At 40.4% G+C, this 23,807-nt stretch overlaps 2 protein-coding genes and 1 non-coding gene across 3 annotated transcripts; 2 read left to right on the top strand and 1 right to left on the bottom strand.

Annotated features, from left to right (window-relative positions):
* The first annotated feature begins 13,650 nt into the window (after positions 1-13,650).
* On the top strand, positions 13,651-14,941 carry LOC141640292 (uncharacterized). Its single transcript, XM_074449142.1, has 3 exons — positions 13,651-14,066; positions 14,188-14,461; positions 14,555-14,941. Exons 1-3 carry the CDS (start codon positions 13,651-13,653, stop codon positions 14,939-14,941), a joined length of 1,077 nt encoding a protein of 358 aa, XP_074305243.1.
* A 293-nt stretch (positions 14,942-15,234) lies between these two features.
* Positions 15,235-15,759, top strand: LOC141640291 (putative mitochondrial protein AtMg01250). Its single transcript, XM_074449141.1, has one exon. It carries the CDS (start codon positions 15,235-15,237, stop codon positions 15,757-15,759), a length of 525 nt encoding a protein of 174 aa, XP_074305242.1.
* A 6,851-nt stretch (positions 15,760-22,610) lies between these two features.
* LOC141640322 (small nucleolar RNA R71) lies at positions 22,611-22,718 on the bottom strand. The gene has a single exon (XR_012542953.1). It is a non-coding gene; the product is annotated as a small nucleolar RNA R71 (small nucleolar RNA).
* Positions 22,719-23,807: the final 1,089 nt, after the last annotated feature.

Genomic DNA, 23,807 nt, shown 5'->3' with positions numbered 1-23,807 from the left:
GCGAGGGAGTGGTATAGGGATTTGGACCGAATCGCTCACGCCATAACGATTGGAATTCATTGGCTTTAGCGTTCTATAAGAAGTACTTTTCCGCATCGAGGACTATTGCCATTAGAGCTCAGATAACGAGCTTCAAACAAGGGCCTGACGAGAACTTTCACGAGGCATGGACTCGATTTAAGAAGCTAGTGCGAACCATACCGCACCATGGTTTCGAAAAGTGGAGACTATGCAATCATTTCTATAATGGATTGTATGACGATCGAGAGAGCCATTTTGGATGCTACGACCAATGGCGGATTTGCTTTGAAAACTTGGGAGCAACCAAAGGGTGGAAGATCATAGATGATTTGGCCATCCATAAGGTGAATATGGGAACTCGAGAGGAAATCGAAGAAGAGTCTGCCGAGTCTTCTTCTGTCAGCCATTGCGCACTTGAAGCCCTCACTGCAAGGTTTGACAAGTATGAGCTAGGAGGAGTTTCCAAAGGGGCATGTACCAGGTTAATCTTTGTGACGAGACGGTCCTTTCGTCTGTAGAAGATGTGGAGGAGAGGGGCATGTCTCGGATCATTGTCCCGACCCTTTTGAGCAATGCGCGCCTTCCAACACTACAGGGCGGAACAACGATTATTATGAGCCGAATGTCCACCCCAACTTGAGGTGGACCACCAAAATGTGCTCAATCCCACTTTGCTCCTCCGAACCAAAGCAGCGCGTAGTATATTCCTCCACACAAGAATCAACAGGGCTATCAGAAGCCTTCTTCCTTCAACCCTCCTAACCAAGGTACATCGTCTTCTAGTGGGGTGAGTGAAATAGGCGAGTTAAAGACCATGATGCAAGCCATATCAAAGCAATTGCAGCTGAATGATCAACAAAATCAACAAAGAAATCGCGTCCACATAAGGCACTTGAGACTCAAGTTACCCAACTTGTCTTTGCAAATCAATCCTCGAAAAGCGGGTCAATTACCGACTCAAAATGAGAAGAATCCACATGAGATGGTAAACCTGATAGAATTGAGAAGCGGTCTTTCTTATGAGGGACCGAAGTGAAGAAATCGGACCCTAGGGAAGCCATAATCGATGATGAACAATTAGTTCAAGAAAAAAAAAGGACTCACGACAAAGGAATTACTCGATCGATCAAGACGGAGTTCGATCGAGTGGAAATGGTGAAGAAAGCCCTCGATCGAGTAGTCTTTCCGCTTTCGATCGAGTGAACAGAAGTCGAGGTTGATCGATCGAGTGGAAATGTTACTCGATCGACTGAAGTTGATGAAGAAACTGCTCGATCGAGTGAGCATAATGCTCGATCGAGTGATATTGATGACGGGAAGCTTATTCGAGAGCCTGCTAGTGCTCGTTTAAGCGAGAAATCACCGGAAAGACCTCGTTCGAGAGGTAAGAAGCGTCAAAAGGATACTGAACTTGCTCCGGAAGATACATTGGAAGCGAGGAACAAGGGGCTCGAGATACCAATCACGGTTCCCTTCCCGAGGCGGCTGCAGAATACCAAAGTTAATCAACATTTTGGCAAATTTGTTGAACTGTTGAAGAGCTTGGAAGTCTCCGTGCCGTTCACTGAATTGCTGACTAAGGTACCCTCTTATTTAAAGTTTATGATAGAAATTTTGAGTCGTAATAGGAACATTAATGATAATGAGACCGTAGCTTTGACTGAGGTGGGGTCAGCCCTATTTCAAAATAAGCTACCTCCTAAGCAATCAGACCCGGGGAGTTTTTCGATCCCTTGTCACATCGGTATGCAGTTGATTGATAACGCGCTATGCGATTTAGGCGCTAGTGTAAGTGTCTTACCTTTGTCTCTGGCTAAGAGACTTGGTTTGACAAAACTGAGTTGCACCAACATGACTGTCCAGATGGCCGACCGTAGTCTATCACGGCCATTAGGTATAGTAGAAGTCGTACCTGTTCGGATCGGGAAGTTCTTTATCCCCGTTGATTTTGTCGTCTTAGATATCCCCGAAGATGCACACACCCCTATCATTTTAGGGAGACCATTTTTGTCCACTGCCCGTGCAGTAATAGACGTCGGGGGGAAGACTTTGACCTTTCGGTAGGGGATGAGGAGATTTTTCATCACCCAAGTTCCGAGAGCTCCCATGCAAGCCCAACCTTGCAATGCTCTTTCTTCTATTAGTCCTATTATTGACACTCCAGGATGAAAATCTGAGAATATTCTTGTTATTGTTAACCCTCCGCCTCAAATTGAGAGCAAAAAGGAGGAAAGTTCGTCTGTTTTCCTTGCTGCGCAGTGTGCAGATGAAAGCAAGAAGGAGTCACAATGGACATGGTGCTACCATTATCAATCAAACTGTTGCCAAGGACGCCAAAGAAGATGACAGAGGAGCGAGAACAAAGAAAGTTCGAACCTACGTGGATTGGAACTACATTCCTCCTACTGTTGCAAATAGTGATTCAAGCTCATGGAAATTAAGGAGGTCGGTCAGTATCGCTGAGGTGACGTCCTTCAGTCAGAAGCCCACGAAGGGGCTACTGAAAGTTGATGAGAATTAAACGGGGAAATGCCCCGTGTAACAAATTGTAATAGACAATTCGTTTGAATTTCTTTTGAATTTGTTTTATTACGTTTTAATTAGGACAATTAGTTTAGACAATTTTTGGCATAGACTAAGACTATAGACTGTGTTTTCTGCGAATTTGGTATTTTGGGATGTGTTTGGACGTGTTTTATGCAGGTTTGGGGAAGTTTCACGCATTTCAAGGAAGTAAAGACGGAAATCCAAGAGTCCACAAGAGGAAAGTCCTCGATCGAGTACCTTCTGTACTCGATCGAGTTGGAAAAGGGTCGATCGAGTAGTCTATTTACTCGATCGAGAGAAGCCACATGAGCACCTGGTCGATCGAGTGGATGTTAATCGATCGAGCACTTGGGACACCAATAGTCCTCGATCGGATGACTTAAAATCACTCGATCGAGTGAAATGAACAGTGGACACGGGAGTTTTCTTTCTTAAAACTCTTTATTCCCTAATTCTATTTTCATTTCATCCCTAATTTCCGTCTAACTCCCCCTTAATATGCGATTGATTTCACCCCCAAATCCCTGCATTTCTTGCCCAATCTCCAAATCCGCCACCTACAATCCCTTCCTTGCTAATTAATCTTCAAAAGCCCTTTATTTTTCCCCCTATTTGTTTTCGTTTTCACGATTTGTAAGAGGGTCTAGGGTTTGCGGGTTTTTTTCGACTGAAAAACCGCTTGTCTTTGCTTGATTCTTGAAGATTAATTGCTTATTGTAGGTCCTTTATCATCAAGTAAGTGTTTCCTCCTTCCCCTTGTATTTTAATTTCACTTATTTTGATCTTTTTGGGGGAAACTGAATTAGGGTTTCGAAAATCCATGCTTAGTCGAATTTTTCGATTTTGATTGTGTTTGTATGCCCTTAATTTGCTTGCTTGATGACTATACCCCAATTCCTCGCTGTTGTTACATGTGTAATTCGAATTTTGTACAAGATTTCCGCGATTAGGGTTCCTGAGTCGAGTTTTTCGATGTCAGACGGTCTTATGCTGTCTTGCTTTGTTTAACTTCAGTCCATGCTTCCTTGCTGCTGCTGTTAACTGCTCTTCCGTCCCCTGTCGTCGTTACATGCTATAACTGTTGGAAATCTTGCACTGTGAGTCGGAACTTTCGATTGCTAGGAGTCTTACATGCTTCCATATGTGGTTTTGATGCTGTGTTAGCCCCCTTTAGCAGTCATTACGTTATCATATTACCACCACTCACGTGCTGCCTTTCGAATTTGTTGAGGATTGTTGGATTTTATCTGCTGGAAGTCGAATTTTTCGACTGATAGGGCCTTTATGTGCTGTCACATGTTGGTTAACGCGTTGTTTTAACCACGGTTAGCAGCTGTTTTCTTATCATGCCTTTTATCATGTTGCAGGATGGACGCTAGTTCCTTACCTTCTACTAGTACCGCTTCCAGTCCATCCACGAGCGAGTCAGTGGCCCCTGCTGTTGCCACTGGCTCCACCTTAGTGACCACCGCGGCCTCAGCTGTTACTTCTACCCCTGCCAGGCCCCTCACTATCTTTGGAAAGAGGATTCATTCCCGTTTCCGGCGCCAGTATGGTGCCACCCAGGCCGCATCAGCAGGCTAGTCAGCTAACCATTACTTCCAGCCCTTCTGGGGTCATTGTTATTCTGAGAGGGAGCTCTTACCCCTTTACCAGGGATGCCCACGGTACGTTTTGTTTCCACGGCTCACCGGACTCGGTTAGCCGCTTTACTTCGTTGCCCTCTCTCCTCCACCCGTTTCCTTGCGCGGACTGACCTAGAGACCTTAGGAATTTATGAGGAGGTCTGTAGTTTATTGAACGGGACGGGTATGTCGGGTCTGATTACCTTGCAGGAAGCTACTATTCGTATCCCTACTTACGAGTTTTTTAGCTCCTACTCTTTTGACACCGACTCTTACGATGCCAACCCCTCTAGTCCTTGCATTCACTTCCGACTCCGCAATGAGTCGCACCACTGGACTTTGGCCAGGTTTGGGGAGGTCTTAGGCCTAGTTAGTGACGGCCCCGTAGACCCACCTCGGGATCTCCTTCAGCCACTCTGGGCTGCACTTTCTCACACTCCCTTCCCCGCACGGAAGGGAGCTCACGTTCACTTACCTGCTCCCTTTACTACTTACGTCTGATAGGAGAGACCATCTTTGGGCGACCTGAGCCCAATAACGTGACCAACACTGAGCTAGCGATTCTCGCGGGGTACCTCAACATTGACTACGGTACCCCGTTTGTTCTAAACATTGCTTATTTGGTAGCTCAGCATTGGAACGGAATTGGAACTCGGGTCAAGACTTCTGTTGTCTGCGGCGGGTTAGTGACTAGGATTGCCCGCCATCTTTACCCCACTGAGCCTGGACTTACTGCGCCCGATAGGCAGGCTTACCTTGACTTGGCTGCCATGGCTGACTTCGCCTGGTTCCCAAAGGTGAAGGGCGCGAGGACGTGGAAGATTTGTGGTTCCACGTCTGTTACCTTGCCGTGCCCTACCCTTCCTCCACTCTTACCGCTCCCGTCTGCTGCCGAGGGAGCGAGGCCACCTCCACCCACCTACCACCTTACCTTCACCCCTACTTCTTCTTCTAGGAAGAGGAAGCGGGAGGTCGGAGCGACTTCCAGCTCTCAGGCTCAAACTCAGGCCCAGGCTGGGCCCACACAGACTCCCACGCCTGCACCCCCACTTACCCCTCCTCCTTCTGGTTCGGCCTTGCCGGCCAATTTTGTTTGCCCTCCTGTTTTAGGGGCGCCCGAGGTCATGGACCAAGGGCGTCGTGATGCCTTGCTTCTGGATATGTGCAGGTACCTTACTGAGATGAGACGGGATATGGCCTTGGCTGTATTCCCGCTCTACGAGTTCCATATCCGAGCCCGGCGACCGATTCCATAGGGGTGGCCGCATCCCTCCTTCTACCGATACCCAGCGGACGGGTACCCTCCACTACCTTCTGACTCAGAGGAGGAGGTGGAGGAGACACCCTGTAGCACGAGAGGTGCGATTGCGGGCGAGGCAGCAAACACGAGCCGCCAGAGGAGGCGAGTGATCCCCGTTTACACCGGTGCGGGGATGAGGCCGGAGATGACGACTAGAGTTTCCCCTAGTTTGTTCTTTGGTTTGGGAAACCGTTTTGTTGGGTCGGAGTACCATGGAGGCGGCGACGACGACGAGTAGCTCTTGGTCTACTCACTTCCCCGCCTTTCGTCGGTTTGGGGAAGTTCGTGTTTTGTATGTTCTCTTACTCTGTTTATTTCGTCTCCTTTATTTTTATTTTGTTGGTTGTATACTCCCATCCCCATATTTCTTGGTGTATCTTTGGAGGACAACGAGGGCGTTGTCCGTTTTGGTTTGGGGGAGGGTATTGCATCCTTTTCGAGTCCGCATCGCATTTGTTTTGCATTCACGTTTAATTTTTCAGCTTGCATTGTTGTTTATTTTCAATAAAAATATCAAAAATCCAAAAAAAAAATAGAAAACTTCAAAAATTCAAAAAAATTTCACGTTTATTTTTGCATATAGGTTGAGTCGGAACGGTAGATTCCCGTGATGAAATTGCATTATAACTTGTCATTTTACTTGAGCCTTGCACTTTTATTGATAGTTATTAGCTTTGTCATACGCATGATCTACGAATTTCTGTTCAAATATAAGCTGACTGTTTAGACTTGACCTATAATCTGGCAAACTACTTAAAAATTCTGAGTTTTAGAGCCATAACTGGTGACATTCATGACCAGTTCATTAGGAATTTTGAGAGTAGTACTCCTTGCATAGCATGTTCGTCTCATTTACACATTTATGACATTCAATTTCTCGTCAAATGCACATATTCGGGTTTGTGGTTGGTGTCACATGCAGGGAGGGTCTTGCAAATTCCCCTTTCTTTATATCTTTCACCCATTTAGCTCCACATTAGCCAAAACTTGCCTTTTTGACCCATTAGCTACATTCCAAACTGAGCCTGCCTGGTCAAGCTAGTTAGTATGTTCTTTTGTGGTATGTTTTCCATTGCAGTTTGGTCCGTAATTCTTGTTTGGAGTTGGTGTTTGTATTAAGGAAGGAGGAAAAAGAAGAAAAAAAAGTAAGTATTGAAAAGAAAAAAAGAAGAAAACGTGAAAGAAAGAAAAGAAAGAAAAAAAAAGGGAAAACAGAAAAGAAAAAAAAAAGCTGAACGAGAAAGAAAGAAAGAAAAATTGTGAAAATAGTTGTACCCTCTTGTCAGAGTTGAGAAGATGTTCGAAGATGTACAATCGAAAAGGGTTGTTTGTTTCAGTTAGTTGTTTCAGACGGTGTCTTTAAAAGGGAAGTTTGAGACCGTCTGACTCCTCCGTTCTATCCCATATTTTTTGAGGAGATTGTGCTTTGAGTCTAGTGAGTTTTGTGCCAGTTGAAGGGCACTAGTACTTAGTTTTTCAGTCAGTTGAGATCCGGATGGTTTCATTATGGTCCTGTTAGGAACTAGCTTGACGCTCTTACCTCCACATTTCCATAACTTGTTGTGCCTTTTCTCACCTGAACCTCACTATTCCCATATTATTTGCAAACCCTCGGTGTGACTTTATTATCGGTTGGAATTTGTGCATTAGTACTTGAATTGTCTTTCATTTTTGTTGCATGCATGTTATGTAGGTCGCAGTTAGGTGAGTGACTGTCTTTTCTTCCCTCTTTTACATATAACATTTGCCCTTTGCTTCATGAGAGAAGAGTGACCACGTGAGAGTCCAGTTTTGTTGGTCTTGCAAGGTCGATAGGTCGCTTTATTTACGAGCGACTTATAATTCGTTTGCGTATTGACTGCTTGGCTTTAACTGTTGATTTTTGTTGCATTAAATTGGTTCAAGTAGACAAGTTAAGCTAGCTCTGAGTTATCATTTCCGTTCCATTAGTTTAGTTTTGAGTTTACTCGAGGGCGAGTAAAGGTTTGGTTTGGGGAGATTTGATACGTGCCTAATGTATAGTCTTTTTAGCCTATTTCAGCACGTATTTCTATGCATTTCTATATTGTTTTTATGGTATTTTGCCACGAATTGGCTACTTTGGTGTATTTTGTCCTTTTTGTAGGAATGATCGCGAAAGTAGTGGAACCATACTCCTTTTTGTCCTTTTTGCATGCATTTAGAGGAGACGGGATTGTCCCAGAGTGAGATGCTGCATTTGGAAGCGTCGTGGCACGCATTACGAGACACTTGGGACGTGAGCTAGAATGAAGACGAAATCAGTCGATCGAGTTGTTTGTTGGTCGATCGAGTGGTTTCTAGACCCCCTGACGCTCGATCGAGCTGTCCCTTAGTCGATCGAGTAAGCTGCACAAGACCAAGTCCTCGATCGAGTAACCTGTTGGTCGATCGAGTAACTTCTGCTGAGATGTTGGTCGATCGAGTGGTTTAATCCACTCGATTGAGAGGTTTTCACGGGCATGGGCTTTTAATTAGTCCGTGTGTTGTTTATTTCTGCAAACCTTAGTTCTTTTTCTATTGAAACCTAAGTTAATTAGGTTAATGGATTTTTATTTATCTTCCATACTATCAAACTACTGAAACTTTAGCACGTTACTTATTTTCTTTCACTGTTGCTTTGCTTTGGGTTATTATTTGCTCGGATTCAGTTGTTCTTTACGCCGGATTCGCACTGATTGTAATCCTTTCTCTTCCTTTATTAATAATAATCATTTATTGCTTTAATTTCTCTTTTATGTTCTATTTTCCCTTGCCCTAATTTCCATTATTGCAAATTATTGTTATTTCATTATGTCTTCTGCTGAGAATTTAATTGCTGTTAGTTTAATTACGAACATGAGTAGCTAAACCCCTTCATGTTGGGATTAGGGAATCTGCGGTAGGAAAATGACGATGTAGTGAATGAATTAGATGAACTGATTAAGAGACTCTGTCACTATAGCAATTTAACTGTAATTCCCGACCTAGTTGAGTGCACGCTTCTATGTCACCCATTAAACTGGCTAAAATTAATCCTGGATCGAAAGATTGGACTAAATAGGCCTGCTATAAACAGTAGACTACCCTAATGAGGACGAAAGTTAAGTTAGTGGTATTTTAGGATAGAAAGTGGACCGAAAGGACCTTTTAACATCCGTCTCACATTAGTTCGTCTGAGTCATTTGCTGCTGAGTTATTGGACTACCGTAGTGAACCGAAATCCCGACATGTCCCTCTCTTCTTGATAGTTTAATCATATTTTATTGCTCTTATTACTCGTTGCCTTATTTCTCTTCCCTTCAGACTTCGTAGTTTAGAACCAATTTCAAATAACCCCCAATTGTTACCATAGGATTAGAAATAGACAGCTATAGTTGCATTACCTCCCTGTGGATTCGATACTCGACTGCCTCTGCTATATTTTAGTTGAGACCGTTAGGTTTTATCTTTGATAGGGTTGCGATAGCCGTGTCACCAGCATTATTCTAGGACGATCCCGACTCCGGCTAACCCGGATGTAGGACGGATCAGACGACTAACTTGCTCATTTAAAAAACCGTATTTTCAAAATGCCTTACTAAGACAAACGGATCACGTTATGCACCATAAACCTAATTTGGTAAATGGATGTTTAATTTCCGTCTTGCATGAAAATCAATCATAAATCCAACTCGAGATCTCAACTTGATACTTGGATTAAATCAACCGACTTAGAAAGCTCTCACATGTTAGGTTTAAATTATTGGATGCACATTCGTGCATTTAAACCGCTTTATGACCTTTTGCATTCAACCAACCAAGATCGATCAGTAGAGGCCGCTACCGCGCGCGGGATTGGGTGTCTGATTAAAGGGTTTCCCAATACATACCTTCACCTCTTACTCAGAAACTTTGGATAGTGGACGACCTTATCCAGGGCGTACGAGAGTCACTCTAGAGATAGGATGCTAAAGAGGGACGATTCCTTATCTTTAATACCTATGTCAAACACTGCTTTGTGCTTCGTTTGACCGAGGTATAAAGTGGATTCGAACGTGTTCCAAGCATCCCACAAATGCTTGGTGGTGACTCCAAACATCTTTAATCGTTTCGAGACCCTAACTGAGACGAAACCGACCGATCTAAAACGATCCGGTCGAAAGCATTTTTACGCCGCCGAGGGTGGCTTTCAAAAGACTGCTATATGTCCGACAGATCGGCTCGGCGTGTAGGTGGGCCCCGTGTCCACAAGATTACAACCTAGAGACTGGAGCGACGTTGAGGCGGCTCGAAAGGATTTGGGCCAAGGACCTGCCGTGGGGAAGGGCGACGCCAAGGCGACTCGGGGATACGAGTCAAGGACCTGTCGTCGGGAACAGTTTAGAGTCTGTTGACTGTCCGTGCTGGTTGTTCTAAGTCCGTTAGACTACGTACAAACGCTCGCCATCCATATGAAGGAGTCATACCTGAGTCATCTTCGGGATATGTCCTTGAGTTGTTTCTTATTAGCGCACAAAGGCTCGCCAGCCATGTTGCGGATATGATGGGGCTCGCCAGCCGCGTAGAAGGTGCGTTTTGAGGCTCGCCAGCCATGCTGAAGGTGCGTTTTGAGGCTCGCCAGCCATGTTGAGGGTGGTGCGTTTTGAAGCTCGCCAGCCATGTAGGCGGTGTGTTTTGAGGCTTGCCAGCCATGCTGAAGGTCGAATGATCAACTGTGGGAAATAGCCATGTTGGACTGGCTTATTTTGAGAGGTTGTTGATTTAGTGGGCTCTGTGGGGAGGTCTCCGATATCCAGCTGGGGAATTTCGGTGTTTATTTTGGATGTTTGTAGCACCGAAAAGAGATAGGCTCGAGCCTGGCTTTTGTGGTTGGCGGTGATTTCGAATATCGAAGATAGGTAATGGTTTTTATTGAATTTTGTTTGAATTTGTAGAAATATCGGATGTGAATTCCGCCATTTGATGTGTGTTTGGGAGATAGCGGTTTTAATTCCGTCTTCTCGTGATTTAAAATTTGTGAGGAGTAATGAATTTGAATTTCACTACCCTGTTCGAAGGTGTGACGGTTTTTAATGCCGTCTGTTTGAATTTTGTGGGAATATAACGAATTTTGAACTTCGCTATTCTGTTTTTTTAGGAAGCTACGATTTTTAATTCCATCGTTTGAATTTTGAAATTTGTGTGGAAATAGCGAACTTTCATTTCACCATTTTTTGGTGTTGTTTTTTTTCTAAGGCGATGGTTTTTAATCCGTCGTTGGAATTTGTTAAAATAGCGAATTTGACGCTATTTGTTTTTGTGATTTGAAAATGACAGTTTTTGATTCCGTCGTTGGAATTTGTGAAAATAGCGAATTTGAATTTCACTACTTTGTTCTGTTTTTTGAAAATGACGGTTTTTAATTCCGTCGTTTAAAATTCGTGAAAATAGCGAATTTGAATTTCACTATTATGGTAGAGGTAGAGGTTGAGGTTTGTCAATCTTTTCCTGAGAGATTTTTCTTCAAAGATGATTAAGGCTCCGAAGTTTATGTCGCTATTGAATATGAATGGAAACCTGTCATTTGCTCCTTATGGAAAGGAATAGGGCATGATAAGGCTGCTTGTATGAAGAAACAAGAACCTAGGACAATGCCTAAACAGAGACAATAATGAAGGCCTGTAGCAAAGCCAACCATTGAAATGCAGCCTAGGGTCCCAGCTGCAGCTGCTACACTACTACAGATACAGGCTATAACAACGGTCAAAAACCGTTGTTATATAAAAAAGCGGACGTTGTTAAAGCATCCGTTGTAAAAGGTTGTAACAACGGTTGGTTTTCTTAAGCAACCCGTTGTTAAAACTATTAACAACGGTTTTAAGTATAAAAACCCGTTGTGGAAAGTGTGACTCAATTTTGGGGGGAAAGTTATAACAACGGGTTGTAATATACAAAACCGTTGTTATAACTAAAGACTACGGGTTGTTTGTAAATAACCGTTGTTGTTTGTTCTTAAAAAATAAAAAAAAAATTAAATTAAATATTACTAGATGCATGTATAATTACGGCCCGTTAGAATTCCGATGCATGCAGAATATCCCTTAAATTAATTACCAATGGTTTTGAAAAAACTTATAAATGTGACTAGCTATAAATATTAAAGCATCCTTTAGTATCTAACATTCATTAATTGAAACAACATGGCAATGAACCCTAATTTTATCAACAACGAAGAATGGCTTACACAAACGATTGAAGATGATGGGAGGGTTCTCGCCAGGCTTCCCGCCGATCAACACCCAAATCAAAGCATCCCTTGAACATCAAAGGAATTATTGGATTAAGAGGCGTGAAGCAGTCCAGCTTGTCAACAAAGCCTCATCATCATCATCATCTTCATACCCTCGTCGGCTGTTACTTTCGCAACTTGGTCGCAGCCGAGATATGTTGAGTTGTACTCTTCCAACCTTATCTCCACATGCAAGTCGTGTCCTTGCATATATTCAATCTGTTATTGCAAAATATGAAGCCAATGACCCGGAAGTTAGCGGTATACCAGAGTGGCGTGATTGGTGGCAGGTTGAGAAGCGCTTTTTACGCTTAACCGGGGTTGTTCCGGCTTATTATACATCTTTTGATTTCTGATAATTGCTGTAATGTATTTGGTTTAAAATTAAATGAAATGATCATTTTGAAAGTGTTGAGTTATGCTTGTTTGATTTGCTTCCATTTTTTCAACTCCATAGATCAGTCATCATCAAGATCCAGTTATTATTCTTGCCATTCTATGTCAATAAGATTTGAAGCGATTGAGAGATATGATGATGCTGATTATGGCACAACTTCCTAACATATATATTAATTAAAAAACCACTCAACCCACACATTGCTTAGTATAAATACATTGCATTATCTCAACTAACATGCATTTCCATTATCTCAATATATTCTCCAAACCCTAACTGCTAAAACAAACTCCAAATAAATTAACCCTCTCCTTAATCTTTCAAAACAAACTCCAAACTCCAACAAAATGAATGATATCATCCTTAAGACTCTTACTATGCTCGATCCGTATCAAGGACGCCAAAGAAGATGGAAATGAAATAATTAGCAGATCTTTGAACTTAACCTAATGGTCGATAAAAACACATACATGGAACTCAAATAATTAGAAAAATAAAATAATGACGATGAAACAAACCCGATAATTACAGAAACGTACGTAAAGAGACGATGAAATCAACAGTGACGGCGAGAAGATAAAGCGACGATGAGAAAGAGAGAAAGAGACGATGGGAAAGTGTGTGTTTTGTGTTTGTGTTTGGTCATTCTTCTTTGGGTTTGTGTTTGTGTATGTATTAAGGTTTGTGTTTTGTGGCTGCAGCAGACTTGTGTTTGTGTGGTTTAGAGTATGGAAGGTATTGACAACGGTTATTAAACAACAACCGTTGTGAAATATGTTTTAACAACGGTTGTAAAAAAAACCCGTTGTTAAATAAGTTTTAACAACGGGTTTCAAAAATAACCGTTGTGATTACTTTTCACTAACTTTGCGCCAATTTTGCGCCAAATTATTAACAACGGTTGTTCATGTGTGACCCGTTGTTAAAACGAATAACAACGGTTTTTATAACCATACCCGTTGTAATTGATTTTAGTAAAATTCGCGCCATACATTCTACAACGTCTATTGTGATTTTCGTGAATAATCGTTGTTAAAGGGGCGTTGTAGTTGCCTGGATTTGTAGTAGTGTTACCATTGCAGTTCCTATCAGTACCTCCTATTTATTTATCTCCTGTCATTGTGGTAACTAGACTGGTAAGGCAAGAGCATCAACCTTCTACATCTCACGAAGCTCCTAAGTCTCCTACATATGCTGAAGTTCTTAACAGTCCAACAAAAAACTGGAAGGGAGACTGGATAAACAACTTGAGATAAATAATGGATAATATAGGTACCTGGAATGTGAGGGGTATGAATAAGCTTAATAAGCAATTAGAAATAAGAAGGTTTCTCCATTAAAATAATGCAGGCTTATTTGATTTAGTTGAGATTAAAATAAAGACTCATGATTGTACTTGAGTGTTAACTACTTTAGGCCATCATCGGAGTGGGGTAGGCAACATTCAGTATCATCCTGGGGTAGAATAATGCTTATTTGGATTCCTCAGAGCTTTATTGTGACTATCACTGCAATGACTGATCAACTTATATCTGCTATAATCACTGAGACTGCATCTGGTAATACCTTCATGTTTACTGTAGTTTATAGGTCTAATGAGGAGGAGGAAAGATTAAAGCTTTGGGAGGATCCCAAAAGGATCAAGGATAATTGGAATGGTCCTTGGAGCATCTGTGGTGATTTTAATAATCTTCTGGATTTCAATGAGAGAATAGGAAGACCTGTTCATTGGACTAATATTACTGAGTTCATGGAATGTGTGGACTACTGTGAGATTATGGACATCAAGGCTCAAGGTGATTATTTTACATGGAATAATAAACAAGAGCCCTCATCTAGAGTCTTCTCTCGTCTTGACAGATTTATGATCAATGAGAAATGGATGCAACTGTACCCTGATGCTTATGGGTTTTTCTTACCTGAAGATTTGTATGAACATAACCCTTTCATATGCTATAGGAGAGTGTTTAGGCATAAAAGACCTCATTTCAAATACTTTAATAAGTGGGGGGAATGATCCACATTTTAAAGAGATTATACTGCATCATAGGAGCAAGAAGATCATTGGTTCATGCATGTTTCAAGTAGTTTCTAAATTAAGGAGCCTGAAGAACCCTTTGAAGGAACTCAACAGAAATAGATTTTCTGATATTGAAAAGGCAGTGGGGATAGCAAAAATTCAGCTTGATGATATACAAACACAGATGCACAGAGATCCATGCAATATCAGACTTATGGAAGAAGAATCTGATGCTGCTGATACTTATAGATCACTGGCCAAAGCTCATTTTAGTTTTCTTAGTCAGAAGTCTAAGGTGGATTGGGTGAGTGAGGGGGTTGAAAACACTAGATATTTCCATAACCAAATTAGAGCTCGGCAAATTTAAAATAAAATTCTTCAAATTCAAGATGAGGAGGGGCTCATGCACACAGATCCTCAAGGTATTGAACAAGCATTCTTGACTTATTATACTGAGCTGTTGGGTACTAATGGAGATACTTTGCCAGTTCACAAGCCGACTGTAAGAACTGGTCCTGTGATTAATGATCAACTTAAAGCTATTCTTCAAAAGACAATTAACCCTGAAGAGATTAAGAATTCCATGTTCTTAATCCCTGCTTCAAAATCACCAGGTCTTGATGAATTCACTAGCCAATTCTATAGGGATTTATGGGAGATTATAGGCAAAGATGTTATTGGTGCTGTTATGGATTTTCTTAATACTGGGCTGAAACAGGTGAACACTACTACTTTAAATCTTACTCCAAAAACAAAGAACCCTATTAGTGTACTGGGATACTGACCAATAGCTTGCTGTAACACTTTGTATAAATGCATTGCTAAAATTCTGCGTTCTAGATTGAGTGAGGTACTGCCCATATTATTGATAGGAGCCAAGAGGGTTTTATCAAAGGGAGGAACATTGTGGAAAATGTTTTGATTTGCCAAGACCTTGTAGGCTATAACAGGAAAGCTGCATCTCCTAGATGCCTGATAAAAATTGATTTAGGAAAGGCTTATGATACAGTAGAGTGGGACTTCATTCATCAAATGCTGATCTGTCTGAAATTTCCTCATGTTTTCATTCACCTTATAATGGTCTGTGTTACTACTCCCCCATATACTCTCAATGTTAATGGACAATCTTTTGGATTTTTCCATGGCAAAAGAGGATTAAGACGAGGGGACCCTTTGTCACCCCTCCTGTTTACTATTTGCATGGAATATTTATCTAGGATCCTTAATGTGGTGGCTCAGCAAGAAGGATTTAGATTCCATCCCATTTGTGGCAAAATAAAACTTAATCATCTTTTATTTGCGGATGATCTCCTCATGTTTTGCAAAGGCACTACATCTTCTATAATGTGGCTTCTTAGGGGATTCTCTACTTTCTCTTCAGCCTATGGATTAAAGCTTAATAAGGATAAGACCAATATTTACTTCAATGGTGTTAAAGGGGAGCTTATTGCTGATATAGTCAACATTTCTGGCTTCAGAGTGGGATCCCTCCCTTTTAAATACCTTGGAGTGCCTATTTCTTCCGAAAAAACGACCAAGTTTGAAGGGAACAAACTAATTAAGAGGATAGTTGCAAGAATCAGATCACTAGGAGCAAGATAACTCTCTTATGCAGGCAAACTGATTCTGGTGAACTTTGTTCTTGCTACTATGCAATCATACTGGGCTTCTATTTTCCTCCTTCCCACTGGAATTATGGATAAAGTAGAGGCCATTTGCAGGAACTTCTTATGGGGAGGTAAAGATGCCTATCTAAGAGCTCCCAATATAGCTTGGGAGAAATATTATACCCCAAAAGAGGAAGGGGGGTTGGGAATTAATAATGCCAACCTTTGAAATCAATCTTTATTAGGTAAGTATACATGTTGGTTAGCCACTAAGAAATATCATTTGTGGGTGAAATGGGTTAACCATGTATATATGAAAGGAAGTGACTGTAATGACTACAAAGCAGCTCTGGATTGCAGTTGGTCCTGGAAGAAAATAGTTCAGATTAAGGATGTGTTCAAGACTGGTTACATCAACAATCCTTGGCAACATAATGCATCAAGATACACTATTGCTTCTAGCTATAAATGGCTACATGTTTCTAGGCCTACGGTCTCCTGGAGATTCCTATGTTGGAACTCCCTCAATGTACCTAGAACTACTTTCATCGACTGGGCAAGTTTGCACAAAGACTTCTTACAAGAGACAGATTGATTTAAATGGGTATATGCCAGGATGCGTCATGCTGTCTATGTGAAACAGACTTTGAAATACTTGATCACGATCAGATGGTATTCTGCTAGAACGAGGATGAGTGTTTTGCAGAAGCTTATTAAAGGAGCATGTTATGTTGGACTTATCTATGCTGTTTGGACAGCTAGGAACAAAGCAAGAATTCAACAACAGGTTACTCAACCCAACGTGATTGTGCACCAAGATTGGAAGGTAGTTAAGGAACGATGGAAAAAAAGGAACATGAAACCTCTCAAACCCGCTGATCAACACTGGATGGATTCTATTATTTAGTTGTGGTTTAGTTGAGGTGTATTTTAGTTGATAGTTGAGATGTTGACTGATGGCTGTATAAGTGTGATCAGAACTTTGTATACCTTTATTTTTTGATTTATATATACTTACCCTTCACCAAAAAAAAATCACTATTATTTTTGAAAATGACGGTTTTTAATTCTGTCGTTGGAATTTGTGAAAATAGCGGATTTGAATTTCCCTATTATTTTTTAAAATGACGGTTTTTAATTCCGTTGTTGGAATTTGTGAAAATAGCGAATTTGAATTTAACTATTATTTTTGAAAATGACGGTTTTTAGTGCCATCGTTTGAAATTTGTGAAAATAGCGAATTTGGATTTCAGTATTTTGTATTTGTGTTTGAAAAATGACGGTTTTTAATTCCGTCATCGAATTTGTGAAAATAGCGTGGGAATTAGGCCAAAGCCCAAAATTCCGCTGAATAAGTAGGGAACACCTCAAAGAGGCGCGAGCCATCCTGCGAAGCAAGGAGCCTCTTCTTTTTTCTGTAAAAAGACGCGAGGAGGCGGAGCTCCCCATTGTCTTCATCTTCTTTGATCCAAAAATGACGTGGTCAAGAAAGATGGGCGATGAAGTAGCATTCGATGCCAGAGGATAAAACGCAGCATCTCACAAACTAAGCTCACGGACTAAACTCGAGGCGGAATAAGCTGTTGTTAGTAGTAATATTATTAGAAGAAATAAGAGTTTCCATAAACTAATAGAACTAGTTTATTTCCTAGTAATTAATTACTAGTTTATTTTATTTCCTAATTTCAGAATAAGAATAATATGGCAATTGTTCAGCCATATTCGATTTAGGGAAGTCAATTTTAGGGAAAAATTAACTTGTGAAGCAAGACAGCATTCGGTCGTTTATTTTCTAGCTTAGTATAAATAAGAGATCGTTGTATGTTATTTTGACATTGATTGAGAATTAATAAAATTTGAAGCGAAAGCTTTTTCGTCTTTGAAAGTTCTGTAAACATAGGAACGCATTTTCGTTCCGAAACTGTTATTGTTTGACGTGTTTCAAACTCAAACCCGATTGATAGCAATAGGTCTTGTGATTCAATCACCATTGTTCGATCTATAGGTCTAGATCGCGCAAATATCCCATTGTTTCGATTTCAAGACAGATTTCGAAGCAAATATCTCTTTTGCATTATTGTTCGTTCTTCTACGAAACCGCTTCCTCGCAATTTTCATATCATAAGTGGTATAAGAGCTTCGGCTCTTGATATCCTTTAATCTAGAGGGTCCTAGGCATGTCAAAGCCAAGTTGTTAGTTGAATTTCTGATTGCGATTGGAGTTCAAGGGTTAAACTTGAGCAGGTAGTTCGAGGATTAATTGGTTTTGATTACTCATCTAAGGAGCATTTCTAGTAACTTGTTATTCAAGGTGTGACGGTTACAAAAAAAATTAAAAAAAAAGTTACTATTCACGAGTGTGGTACTGTTCATCCGCGAAAGAGAAAAAAAAAACTGAAATAAAAGGACAAAAAGAAGAAGACATGTCGGGAGTATTCTCGAGTCAAAGCACCTACGAGGAGAATGTTAAGTTTGATTTGACATCACCTCCTATTTTTGACGATTATGATGAGGAGGAGCCAGTGGAAGTTACCGATCTTCAAGTTATAAAATCTTTTAATGACTTAATTCTTCTCTTGATAATCATCAAGAAGACAAGCTTGGAAGAACCTTTGAAGGGGCGAAATTTTAATGTAAAACTGAAGTGGTTCGTGGTATTATTTCAAGACTTGTGCAAGGAGGGTGGAGGGTTGGAAGTCACAGGCTGCTATGGCACAAAAGGATGCTGAAATTAAAAGGGTCGAATAAGTTGCAGATTGGCATTCAAGGTGTTTCGAGTACATGTTCGAGTTTGTTGCTAGTATTCGTCATTTATTTCGCTCCTATGCTTGTAGTGTTCGTTTTCGATCCATGTGGAGTGAGACTACAATAATTTAGGACAATTCCTTTCAAAGGGGGAGGGGATGATCCAAAAATGTCGTGGTCAAGAAAGATGGGCGATGAAGTAGCATTCGATGCTTGAGGCTAAAATGCAGCATCTCACAAACTAAGCTCATGGACTAAACTCGAGGCGGAATAAGCTGTTGTTAGTAGTAATATTATTAGAAGAAATAAAGGTTTCCATAAACAAATAGGACTAGTTTATTTCCTAGTAATTAATTACTAGTTTATTTTATTTCCTAATTTCAGAATAAGAATAATATGGCAATTGTTCAGCCATATTCGGTTTCGGAAAGTGAATTTTAGGGAAAAATTAACTTGTGAAGCAAGGCAGCACTAGGTCATTTATTTTCTAGCTTAGTATAAATAAGAGGTCGTTGTATGTTATTTTGACATCGATTGAGAATTATTAAAAATTAAAGCAAAAGCTTTTTCGTGTTTGCAAGTTTTGTAAACATAGGAACGCGTTTTCGTTTCGAAACCGTTATTGTTTGAGGCGTTTCAAACTCCAACCCGATTGATAGCAATAGGTCTTGTGATTCAATCACCATTGTTCAATCTATAGGTCTAGATCGCGCAAATATCCCGTTGTTTCGATTTCAAGATAGATTTCGAAGCAAATATACCTTTTTCATTCTTGTTCGTTCTTCTATTAAACCGCTTCCGTGCAATTTTCGTATTATTCTTCGACACAAAATCGTAAAACCCAACAAAATCGCCATTTTTGACTTTGATGTTTGCTTGTCTTCGTGCCATTATCTTTATGTCATCTCAAGGCATGTAAATCCTCTTGAATCCATTTGAATTTGTTTGCCTTTTTGTTAATTGATTTAGGGAGAAACCTTAACCCCTTGAAAATCGATTTGGGCGTTTTTGCTTGGCCCATTTTCGAGTGAAATTGATGGTTGCATTAGGTTAGAAACCTGTTTAGGAGTATAGGGGTGCTTTTAGTTTGTATTTTGGTCCCCGTTCTCGCTCTATATTAGCAAAAAACGTGAATGAGACGAGAGTTCATCTTATTTCACAATGCCGTGTTTGTTTCCTTGAGTTGTGTGCCCCACTAGGTTGCCTTGTAGTCGGGGAAGACCGTTTTTGCCATGTTGGACCTTCGTTGGGCGTTGTGGGTAAAATTTAAATTTTTTGCCTTTGTGAGACGGTCTTATGCTGACGAAATAAGCGTCTGTTTGGGCTCAAACTGGGCCATTTTGTCTTAAAGTGGAACCCAATGGTAGGTTAGGTCACTTTGAGACGTGATTGAATCACGTGGTTTTGTTGTGGTCGTATTTTGAATTTTTGACCTGTTTGTGTCCGAATTGGCATAAAATTGCATTTTTCGAGCTGTGAAAAATGCCCAATTGTGTCGGGACCTTGTGTGGTTGGGTGGTTTTTTGTAATTTTTGATGTTGCTCCGACTCGTCTTTTGCTTGAAAAGAAGGGCGAGTCGGTTTTTTTTTCTGCGATTTTTGTGAAGTGTTTTGCTGGATGGGTTTGGGTAGGTTTGCCCTTATTTTTGTTTTGCAGGTGTGATGTGACTCATATTTGAGCACATTTAGTCCCCGAATTAACCTCCTTCCTATGCTTTATAGTGCATATTTAGGTCATTTACTATCTTTAGTTTCCCATTTTGCATATTCTTTGAGGTTTTGTCTCCTTGGTAGGAAAGGAGTGCTAACCTTGCATTTACATGGTGAAATTGAGCTGAATTGATCGCATCTAATGACCAAACATCAAAGAGAAGACAATACTAGAAGGCCTATGTAGATAATAAAGTGAAATGAGCAATGATAAAAGGATCCTTGCATCCCCGAAATGATCCTTGCGGATTGTGAAGGAGGAAAAAGAAGAGAAGCTGCCTGCCAAGGAATCCGAGCGGATCAGACACGATCCGAGCGTCTCCCTTCACCAACATCCGAGCGTATCTCGGCCAAGACGAGCGTCTTGCAGCTACGGGATCCGAGCGTCTTCCAGGCGATTCGCTCAGATCATAGTTTAGAGAGCCCGTACCGCATCTCAAGACGCACGGATCGTGGCAAGACTAGCATGACGGATATGCTCATTTACTTCGAGAGGAGCATTTCCTCAACTTTTCTTAAGGACTTAATAGTCATTTAAGCCCTTAGTAACCCTAATCTTTGTACCTAATCTTTAGTATAAATACCCTATTGTACTACCTAGATTAGTATCAATTCCTAATTAATTTTTATGCTCTCTTAATCAAGTTGTAATCATTCCTTAATCTTGTAATTAACTCTTAATCTAGTCTTAATAAAAATATCAATACTTAATCTTTTCTTAATTTCTTTACCGTTCTTCATTTATTTTGGGTAATTAGAAGATTATTTGGGTTTATTTGGAGGATTGACAACCTTCCATCAATCATCAAGTACATCTATTATTCTTTGCTTTATTATTTGGAATCATCTTCATAGTTATAATTCTCTCTTAATCTTGTTTAATTATTGTTAATCACTTTCATTTATTCATCATGTTTTGCTTTGCTAGTAAGATTGACAACCTTGTTAGCATGTTAAACTTGATAATGAGTGAGTAGTTTTTTTAGATAGGGTTAATGGGGAATTAGGGGAAACTAACATGGGGATTGATTCATGCTTAATCTAATATGTTTTCATAATTAATTTGCTTGCTTGTTGTGATTTTGGCTTATGCACATGTTATGTTTGATGAAATGCGAGCCTATGAATCCTTGCATTTTTTACCCATCACTTATCTTTTCAATGAGACTTGTAAGCTTATACACCAACTCGAGTCTCATTAGACCATGCATATAGTTGGATAGGAAGGACTAAGTCGACTTGTAGGTGTTGTACAATCTAATCGATTCGGCTCCGGGACCCAAACCTTCCTAGGGATTGTAAGCTTATACACCAACTCGATCCCATCACAACAATAAGTGCTTGAATCTAGTAGAGAACATGTTTGTATGATCAACTCCCATGAATCCCCTATGAACCCATGACACCCTAGTGCCTTTAATCAATTGTTTACATCTCATTTTAATCATCTTTCTTGTTTTTATTACCTTACTTTTATATTGTTGATTAGTTTAGTTGATCTCCTATCTCAACCCAAATTCTGACACCTTAAGACACAATCATTTGCAATTGAAAATCCTACATCAATACCCGTCCCTTGGGATCCGACCTTTACTTGCCTCTTTGCTAAGAGTAGTTTGTGAAGTTATAAATATTGTTTTGGTTGGTAGCTTTTAACGATGAATTTTACTCGGACCAAAAATGGCGTCGTTGCCAGGGACGGTGTTAACTTGATTTGATTTTCAATAATTGTCTTTAGTTGTGTGTTTCATCACCTTGAGGAATTCAAACTCCTCAAGGTTGTTCTAATTGTTTTCAAGTTGTTTGATATTTTGCATGTCTAGGAGATCAAGAGGTAACTTGTTACCCATTGATCTTGAAATTGAAAGAACTTTGACCAACAATAGAAGAGTTACTAGAAGTACTTTGAGAGGTATTGGAGAAATTGTGGACATTCAACCAAATTACATTGAGTTTACCAACCCTTTTGCGAGAGAAGGAGAGGATAACCCAATACAAAACCCACCACAAAATCAACGCACAATGCCTAAATTCTCATCACATTCCGTACAACCGAGGAGAGCCTACTAAATGGTACTCCTACACCATAACATTTAACCGGTAATTTCATTGCCAAATCCGCATTCATACAACTAGTTGAGAGAAGCCAATTTGGGGGGATGCCTAGTGAAGACCCTCATTCTCATATGGAGACTTTTTGTGACTATTGTGATGTGATTTATAAAACCGGAGTTACTCAAGACAAAATCCAATGGGTCTTATTTCCTTTTTCTTTGATTGGTACCGCGAAACTATGGTTGAAGAGCCTAGACAAGGCTACTCTTGGTATTGATTCATGGAAGAAATTGGCACTTGCTTTATACAAGAAATTCTATCCTCCGAAAAAGACTAACATGTTGAGATCCCAAATCACCGGGTTCAAACAAAGGGATGAGGAATCTTTGTATGAAGCATGGGAGAGATTGAAGGACACTTGTCAATCTTGTCCACACCATGGACGACTTAGCGAGTGGTTTCTTGTACAATAATTCTGGAATGGTCTATATGAAGACTCCCGAAACATTCTCAATATGGGATCCAATGGAATGTTCAACGAAGTTGATGACAATCAAGCATGGAACAAAATTGAGAAAATGGCAGTCCATAACTCGCAATATATAGTAGACCTCGGAAGGCTACTAGAGGAGGAAAGCATGAGGTGGATTACATTACAAAATTGGGTTCTCAACTAAGTGCTCATATTGAAACCATCAATTTGAAGTTTGAGAAGGCCATGGCTAAACTTGAAGAGGCCTCCAAATAACCCAAACAACATGTTAATGTTATGGTGGCATCATCCTCAATTCCAAGTGGAGTATGTGAGAGTTGTGGAACTTTGGGACACGACCAAAGTGAATGTAGGGGAACAAGTGAATTCATTTCAAGCATACAAGAGTGGCACCCCTTATTCCAAGTATTACAATGAGAATACCAAATTCCATCCATATCTTTCATACAAAAGCCAAAATGTCCAAAACGCTAAACCAACATACACCCCACCTCCAATGACAAATCAAGCTCAAAGACCCTTTTACAATCAAAGACAAAGTTATCAAAATCAACCTCCATACAATCAATCCAATGACCAAAGCTTTGATATTCAAAAAGCGGTCCTCCAAATGCAAAAGAATCAACAAGAATTTTTCACCCAAATGCAAAAAGATAGCCAAGCAAAAGACATCACCATCAACAACATACTAGCCCACACCAAAATGTTGGAAACCCAAATATCTCAATTAGCATCTTCTAGCTCTGAAAGACAAAAGGGGCAATTACCTTCTCAAGGTAATCTCCCAAGATATGAGTCGGTGAGTGCCATCCATTTGAGGAGTGGTACAAGGTATGAAGGGCCAAAGAAGCAAATTGAGGAAGATATTGTGGATGCTAGTGACAAGCAAAGAGTTGTGGAGAACTCTAAGGAAGAAGAACCCACCACCAATGAAGTTTCAAAGAAGAAGAATGAAGAGAAGGCTAAAGAGAAAGAGCCTATTGTGATTAGACTTCCATTTCCAAGTCGTCAAGCTAAGCCTAAGTTTGATGAACAACTTAG

Source organism: Silene latifolia, unplaced genomic scaffold (genome assembly GCF_048544455.1).
Source record: "Silene latifolia isolate original U9 population unplaced genomic scaffold, ASM4854445v1 scaffold_75, whole genome shotgun sequence".
NCBI classification, from domain to species: Eukaryota; Viridiplantae; Streptophyta; class Magnoliopsida; order Caryophyllales; family Caryophyllaceae; genus Silene; species Silene latifolia.
This window is presented reverse-complemented; position numbering and strand designations above follow the sequence as displayed.

Excerpts from the sequence above, each read along its gene's own strand:
- LOC141640292 (XM_074449142.1), top strand. The coding sequence starts at position 13,651 with ATGACTGATCAACTTATATCTGCTATAATCACTGAGACTGCATCTGGT. Across the intron at positions 14,067-14,187 it reads TTTTTCTTACCTGAAGATTT|GAGCAAGAAGATCATTGGTT; the intron begins GTATGAACATAA and ends ACTGCATCATAG. Across the intron at positions 14,462-14,554 it reads AGAAGTCTAAGGTGGATTGG|GGGCTCATGCACACAGATCC; the intron begins GTGAGTGAGGGG and ends CAAGATGAGGAG.
- LOC141640291 (XM_074449141.1), top strand. The coding sequence starts at position 15,235 with ATGGTCTGTGTTACTACTCCCCCATATACTCTCAATGTTAATGGACAA.